Below are 8,026 nucleotides of genomic sequence, written 5' to 3'. Positions count from 1 at the left end.
GAGGACTACCGTCACCGCAATGGTTAGAATGACTTTCAAGCGAGGTGGTGAAGCGATTTGTTGTTGGGACAAGGCAAAGCCGCAGCGATATTAGCCGACGGCGGGACATGGATGCCAAAGCCCTTCAAAACTATGGAGCATTATAGACAAAAATGTGAGCGTCACCAAATGACCGAGTATGACCCAATTCAACATGTGTATGAAGTTAGGACGGGTTATTACAACGGTAAGGGTGGAAACGTGCATACCGTTTATGAGGCAACAAGAACATGCACTTGTGGTAAGTGGCAAACGTACCACGCCGTGTTCTCTGCGTCAAGTGCTTCGAGAGAATAAGAAAAACGGTAACAAATTATGTGGCGGGAGAATACAAGGTCCACAGTTACCTTAGAGCATATTCCGGCCAATTCCACCCACTTGGTAATGAAGCTTATTGGCCAAACGAGCCGTTTTCGATGGTTACTAACAAGGATTACATTAGAAAATTGGGCATTAACTCACGGAGTCGTAGACCCAATCAAATGGATGTTAGTGAAAGAACTTACTCTCGCAAGTGCTCTATATGTAAGCAATATGGCCATGACAAGCGTTCGTGCGGGCAACAAGGCCGTGGTAGTACAAGCACGTCTCGAAGTAATAGAGCCTCTAGAACTTGAAGATTGTATTATTATTGTAATTTATTATTGTATTGCTTTGAATTAGTATTGTAATTAAATGGAATGAATTATTTTTTAATTAGTATAAACCTCTCGTATTGGATGAATTATTATTAAAACACTTAAATCAAAACCCTATAAATATTACAAGTTTCAAAACTTGCTTCGGCACTTTAGAACCCCTAAAACGACGATCCAAACGTTTAGGTGGACTTGATGTAATAGCCGACATTATTGTACGCAAAAAAAGATATTAAGTTTTATATAAAATATTGATATTTTGGGATTTTGAAACATGACTAATCTTTGCCCAAAGTATGAAAAAAAACGTGTTTGGAAAGGTAATGCAAAAAAAAAAAAAAACAGTTGACACATTCACGCACAAAATTCGTGCGTGAAAGGTCCAAACTGTATTTTTGTAGTTTGGTCCTTTCACGCACGAATGTCATGCGTGAATACTAGTAATGTACTTTTTTTTTTTTGCACTAGTTTGGTTCAACTTTTTATTTTTTGTGCTACTTAAGTCGCGTATGTCCGTAAGTTATGTTCAATGGAAGCCCTTTCAGACCAAAAAACAAAAAATGCAGCCAAAGTCACTGGCCTCTATGCAAAACTTGAAACTGAGAAACCAAACCACCACAGAGAAATAGTTAATGTCAAGAAGCAAGCTGTACAACTGTACAGGCATATACAAATGAGGAGATAAAGAACTATAAAGCTTTTTTTTAGCTAATCTGACTTAGCTTCTCAACCCCTGCGCCCAGGGCCGGAGCTAGAAGCCCACATACGAACCCAACAACTTTAGTTCATACCCTGTATTTGTATTAAGAAAATCACTAAATATGTACAAATATTATATTTAGAACCCAATTACTTAACACCTGATGTTGCTATCCTAGAATTTAGAACCATAAAGTTCAAATCCTGGCTCCGCCTCCGCAGGTTGGGTTTCTTCTAAATACAAGGTAGTGGAAAAGGAACCACCTTCATATCTAATCCACCATCACCAAATCCGAGGCCGTAACCTCCATTTTCAAAATCTAGCATATGACCAATGTCAACAAGCTAACCAATAGGCCATTGCTCCTTCTACCTTAGATGAGTGTCATCATATGTGTCAAAAACATTATCCGGCACGATCAAAGGTAACTTCTCTATATACATGAACAACCTCCTTAGATTCTCTCTTGTAATTGTTGTCATGTCCATCGCATCTTTGCTGTCCATATATACCCACAGATCCCCTGAGCTCACCCTTTTTAGGCTATCACGGCAAAAGGGGCACGACTGTGACCTCGAACGCCTGCAATTCATCAATGAAGATCCTTGTTAGTGTGCAATCATAGGCAGATGAAAAAAGCAGAACATGTTCACTAAAGAGAGTAGATATAGAGCTATAGGTCTAGTTTTCTTAGGAACCGTTTGGCCATAAAAATTATTCACTTTTTTCTGGAATAATTTATCACTTTATTTGAAAAGCTGTGTTTGTCCATGAATTTCAAATCCAACTTAAAGTTGTATTTCAAAATTGGAAAACAGCTTATAACCTGTTTTCCAACTCATTTTTCACTTTTAAAGTTGGATTTAAGTACATTCAAACATGACCATTATTCCAAATATTTTTTGCAAAAAGTATAACCAAACACAACTCCATTTTGTTAGTTACCAAAAAAACACAACTCCAACTCCATAAATTCCAAATAAAGTGAAAAATATTTGGATTCTACGGCCAAACACCTACTTAGAAAGGTAGAAAACAGTTGCAAGAAGCAGATCCGGCTGTGTCCCAAAAAGAACATATGCAAAGGAAAGAAATGCTAGTTTCTCTTCTTTCCCTAGCTATCATTTCCCATTAGATCGTAACTCAAAGTTCCACAGATTTGATGCTTGAGCAATTGTTCTCTCTGAACGCGATAACGATTTTACTAGACCGACTCATAAGTCTCCACACAGAAATTCAATATCCACCAAAAAGAAGAAAAGAGAAAACAATTCCCGACTATCAAGCATAGGATATAACTATTTAGCCTTGGAGCTGAGCACATAAAAAGAGATTAATAAGGTAAGGTTGAGGGTGTATCTCCTTAATGAACAAGGAATATTCGCTGCAGATAACTAGGGAAGTGCTAAGAGATTCATTCTCATCTTTGTACGCAAAATTAGAGATAGGAAACCTTAGCCCCTCTTTATGCAACAAAAACGAGAGAAAAGAAAGGAAAGAACAGTTTACTCAAGCTAATAGTAAATGAGACATTTCCAGATCACAGTTACTATACCCAGAATATATTTCAGGGGTGGAACAACTTATTTCCCGGCGGTAACATTATGCCACTCTTGTGCATTCTGAGAATCATGGGAGACTGGATTCTCATTTTATTTCCCTAAAAAGGGGCTCTCATGAAGAGGCAACCAATCTATAACTCTTACCTTTACCAATTAGGATCACTAATAGAGATGGCCAGTAAGCCTAGGATAGAAAAATGTTTTTTTATGCAATCATGTCTCCATCTGAATTGTTTTATACTTCTATATAGAGAAGTTGACCTTCATATATTATATCTTTTAATTGTGAATCATCTTGGAATTTATGTAGGAATCGCAGAGAAGGTGGCAGAAGACAACTCTTCGCATAATGGAAATTATATTAAGTGAGCAAGTGTAGTTACATGGACGAACATATTAGTCCAGTTTCAACACTATGAAGCACCTGGTGTCAGAGGAATAGTAGAGTACCTAGGTTCTTACCATTCTGATTTGTACCAAATTTTTTCAGGGCAGGAAAAAAAGATGTGCTACATACGACTGCAAGGACTCCCTTCCATGGGAAGAACCTCGGAAAATTCTGCTATTGCAGTTGGAACACCAGTTTAGGAGATTAGCCTTCTTTGATGTGATTGAATAGAGGGTTTTCTCCCTCTTGGACTTACAGCAGTAGCGTTCCTTCGTAACTCCCAGTCGCAGTTCAATAAGTGGCTCTTTTCCCAGGCCAAAGGAGGGAAGAAACGACGGCCATGGTGTGGATAGCTGTGTTAGGACTCCAATGATATAAAACCGATTTGAGCAACATGTCCAAAGCAGCCTACCAGAAGTCAGTCCAAATCTAAAACCAGTGAGAGAGAGAGAGCAGAGATGTGCTTCAGCTTCAAACTCATGTATAATTGCTACTCAGCAAGCAGAATATAAAACATCCCAGCTGCAGTATTGGATCATGCAGAGGAAAGATTTTTCTTATATGCCACTCAAGGTTCATAAAAGCTCTAATTTCATGTAGAACAGCATAAAGCTCTAAGCTTACAGCAAGAACATTACAATCGTTCTCTGTCTCCATGTCTCTTGCTTGCTTATGCAAAGAGAGAAAAACAGTCGATGCCTCGTAGAAGAAACTAATCACTTCTGGAGAATTTTCTTAAATTTACTAAATTCCCCCAAGTAATTTCCTTGTCACAGAATGCCATAACCTTTTTTTACACCTATAACCTTTTTTTACACCTACATGATCTTTATAATGTATAAGGTGTTACCAAAACCAGGTTAAAAGAACAGAACTCTACTATCATACATGTTCTAGCTAAATGCTAATTTCCCTTTAAACCGACAGAGAGAGAGAGAGAGAGAGAGAGGAGCAAAAAGGTCATATCCGTGGAACACGCTTGTGGCACATGCATTTTTTACCCATCAGATGTTTCCAATTTGACTGTCGGGAAAAAAAGACAACCGAAGCAATCAAGAAAAAATCTCACCAAAAAAATAAGCATAAGCATTTCCCTCTAAAATTGACTCACTTCTCTTATGATTATCAGGTCTCTCCAACACCAACATCATGTCCTCTTTCTCCAGGAGAACTCTATTTTTATCTTTTTGCTGAGGGAATGGGAAGATCGCTAAGGAGCTGGTTACTGGATTCATGAACTGAATATGATAATATCTATTGTTTCTACTTAACTAGAGCTTATTCAATTATGTACAAAACGTGCATATGAAACATACCATTCGCGATAGCATTTCAAGCACATTGCATGATTGCAGTTGGGAAGGACAATTTTGCTGTTCACCTCCATGCAAATTCCACATTCTTCATCTTCCCTTTCAATGTCCAAATCATAAGCTTGTCTGTAATCCTCATCATCTCGTCTCCTGTATCTTTCCTGGCAAACTGCGCTTTGTTTTTTGTCTTCTGAGTCCGTAATACCTCTTTCAAGTTGAACTAAAGAGGGATAAATAACAGCTGGACAAGGAAGATTGATGTCTATAAGCAACAAATATCTAACTATACATGAGTTATCAGAAGTATTTATGTCATTAGATCAACAGAAGAGAAATGTAAAAACTCGCCATAGAACTCCCTAATGCTTGCTTTCCTTTCATGAGTTGACATGGTTGTGGTGCCATCGACATATACCTGTAGCAAGGTAATACTCAATTGAATACCCTCGATATTGCAAAAAATGAGAAACACCTTGAAGAGAAGAATTTGGCGCTTGAAGGAAAAAAAAAGGGGGGGGAGAGGGGGGGGGGGGTGGGGGAGGAGGGGTGTAGATTTTTTTTTCATTTTTGGCCCGTCGGCCAAAATTAATTATAGCCGTTAGCCAAAATATACAAAACCTACACAATATTATATGTATATTTTGTGTATACAACATGTATATTTATACTTAAATACAAAACCTATCATTTGCTGGCTATTATTCTTTGAGAGGTCCAAAAATGTAATTATCCCAAAAAGGAATGTGGTGATGCATGATTTAGAACAAATCCAGACCTTGTAAATAAGAATTCTCAACAAGCCAAGGGCACCAGCAAGATGGCAATCAGTCCATTGCACTAAGAAAAGGAAGATGTGTGCTGCAGGACTGTAGGACATTCGCATCTGTAAGCAAGCACCATCATACTCCCTGGAGAAGTCTGATGCACTGCATTCCAAATTACACCCATCAGACAGAAAAAAGACCAACCAAGAAGGAAGAAGTAAACACTCATTACCAGGTTTGGAGAAACATTCACTGCAAACGGTGAATGATAGTCACCAATCAAATCATTTTAATGACGGAACAATTTTGCAAAGATCTTTATTATAGTTATGTTATCAATGGAAGGTGGGTAGTTGGTCTATTCCGATACCGAAAGGTATACCATGTTCGATGGTTAACTAATACTGCCTCTAAATTATGAAGTATTTGACTGGGGACGGAGTTTAAGAATGAAAGGAAGATTTTGAAACTTGTGGTCTAAAATTTCTTGTGTGGCTATATATCATCTCATTAAGGATAAAATAGGACGTTTAAAGTCAAATTGTTACTAAATATAGAAAAGTGACATTCTTTTTGGGACTGACTAAAAAGGAAAGAGCACTAGTGGAGAAGTATTTCATTCCAGTGTTGCCTCCAAGCCCCTTGCTTCTACCAAACCAGCCTTAGCAAAAGCAGACGCCGGCACTGGGTTGCTGGTTTATCCACCCAACGCCCCACCATTCCCCCTAGACAAAAGAAAAAAATACCCTTATAAAAGAAAGCAAAGGGGGTCTCAAGGGTATGCGTTGTTGTGGGGGATCTTGGAGGGAAGAATTTAGAAACCTGCGTTTGCCGGCTGGATAGCCTGGTGGATTAGTCAAGGAGCATGCAAGCTGGTTCAAGACACCACTTCTATACTTAAAAGGGATAAAAGAAAAAACCAAAGGAAAATCAAAAGAGCACAAGTGGAGAAAAAAATGACCATAAAATAACCAACAATTTACTTTCTTGGTGCAAATTATCAGTTCTAATACCACATTGCAACAATCAAATATCCAATTATAGAAGGAGAAAAAAAAAAGGGTAAGACTTGAGATCTCACAAATAAAGTTCCATAATAAGACCAATCAGAAAAAGAAAAAAAAAAAAAAAAGAAGTTCCATAATAAGAATATTAGCAGTGCAAGACACTTTACAAGCTAAGCATCAATTAGCATTGAAAAAGATACCTTTATCTCTAGTTGAAGCAATCAAAAAGTGAACTTCAAACTAATACTGATAACAACATCCCTTAATCAAATGTGCCACACTTCTAAACACAGTGAAAAAGCAAAAAGGAAAGGGGAAAATATCTACTCTCTGCCACTAATTACTTAGTAACTGTACTGCAAATATTCCATTTTGGTAAAGAAAAACAGTCTCTCAAGCATTATTACTACTCCTAGCCTTTCCTTTTTAGTCTGTCCCAAAAAAAATGATAAATTTCTATATTTAGAAATAATTTAACTTAAAACTTTCACTTTTACCTTTAATAAAATTATTTACTGCCACACAAATATATCTATGGCTTGTTTTAGACCATAACTTTCAAAAGTATCCCATTCTTTCTCAACCTCCGTGTCCATTCAAACTATATCACATAAATTGGAACGAAAGAGTAACAAATTAACAGACCAGAGAGAAAAAAAAATCAAAGCTTCAAACTATCTATAGAAACAAAAACCCAAATCAGTAAAAAAAAAAAAAAAAAAAAAAAAAAAAAAATCTGAACCAAAATATCAAAAGAAGAAATAAACCACAAATTAATTTTTTCTGACTTTATTATTAGCAGCAGACCAAATGGTAAAAATATCAAATAGTAGAATAATCAATAAAAAGATTAGAACTTCAAAAATTGATTAAACAAACACCCATATCAGTAAAAAAATTTAAAAAATTATAGTAAATTCTAAAATATCATACTATTTCACCTTTTTATTTTTTGAAGAAAAACAATAGGCAAAAAAAAAAAAAAAAAGTGGACTTACAGAGTATTGGCATGTTGAATATCAGCTTCAAGAACTTTAAGAGAATCTTTAAATGATTTTCGCATTGGTCCTCCTAATCCTCCTGTATACATATCTACCCCTCAATTTTCCCCTTCAAACACCAAACAACCCAAAAAAACTTCTTTTTTTTTCAGAACCAAACAATCATCATCACTATTACTGATAAAGAAAATCTTGAGAGATTTTTTTTTTTTTTTTTTTTCAATTTATGATGAGTGATGAACTTTGCTGTAAGAGTTTGAGAGTTTGTGTTTGTGTACTTTGATATGGAAGAGAAAAAAAGAAAATGGGAGGAGTTGTTGTTATCAATGCGACACGTGGTGTAGTGTAGAACTTATTTATGACACACACGAACACGAATGGATTGAGAAGTAAATACAACTATGTTTTCAGGGTAAAATGGGAATTGAATTTATAAACCTCATGGATTTTAAATTTATATTTATATAAAAATGTTTGATACTAATTACTCGCTCTGTCCCAAACTAAGTGTCGTTTTATCTTAAAAAGTTTATCTCAAAATGAGTGTCATTTTAGAAATTCAAGACCTATCAAGTCTTTTCAACTATGTCGTTAACATTAAAGAAGTAATCCTG

General features: G+C 36.2%; 1 protein-coding gene across 1 annotated transcript; it reads right to left on the bottom strand.

The window, feature by feature from the left end:
- Positions 1-1,277: 1,277 nt before the first annotated feature.
- On the bottom strand, positions 1,278-7,728 carry LOC132053434 (E3 ubiquitin-protein ligase AIRP2-like). Its single transcript, XM_059445467.1, has 5 exons — positions 7,410-7,728; positions 5,416-5,566; positions 4,989-5,055; positions 4,644-4,881; positions 1,278-1,959 (listed from the first exon to the last, which is right to left on the bottom strand). Exons 1-5 carry the CDS (start codon positions 7,499-7,501, stop codon positions 1,746-1,748), a joined length of 762 nt encoding a protein of 253 aa, XP_059301450.1. The 5' UTR covers positions 7,502-7,728; the 3' UTR covers positions 1,278-1,745.
- Positions 7,729-8,026: the final 298 nt, after the last annotated feature.

This window comes from Lycium ferocissimum, chromosome 4 (assembly GCF_029784015.1).
Source record: "Lycium ferocissimum isolate CSIRO_LF1 chromosome 4, AGI_CSIRO_Lferr_CH_V1, whole genome shotgun sequence".
Lineage (NCBI taxonomy): Eukaryota > Viridiplantae > Streptophyta > Magnoliopsida > Solanales > Solanaceae > Lycium > Lycium ferocissimum.
Note: the sequence above shows the minus strand (reverse complement) of the source record. Positions and strands in the feature narration are given on the sequence as shown.

Excerpts from the sequence above, each read along its gene's own strand:
- LOC132053434 (XM_059445467.1), bottom strand. The coding sequence starts at position 7,501 with ATGTATACAGGAGGATTAGGAGGACCAATGCGAAAATCATTTAAAGAT. Across the intron at positions 5,056-5,415 it reads TGAGAATTCTTATTTACAAG|GTATATGTCGATGGCACCAC; the intron begins GTCTGGATTTGT and ends ACCTTGCTACAG. Across the intron at positions 1,960-4,643 it reads TTGAAATGCTATCGCGAATG|GCGTTCGAGGTCACAGTCGT; the intron begins GTATGTTTCATA and ends GATGAATTGCAG.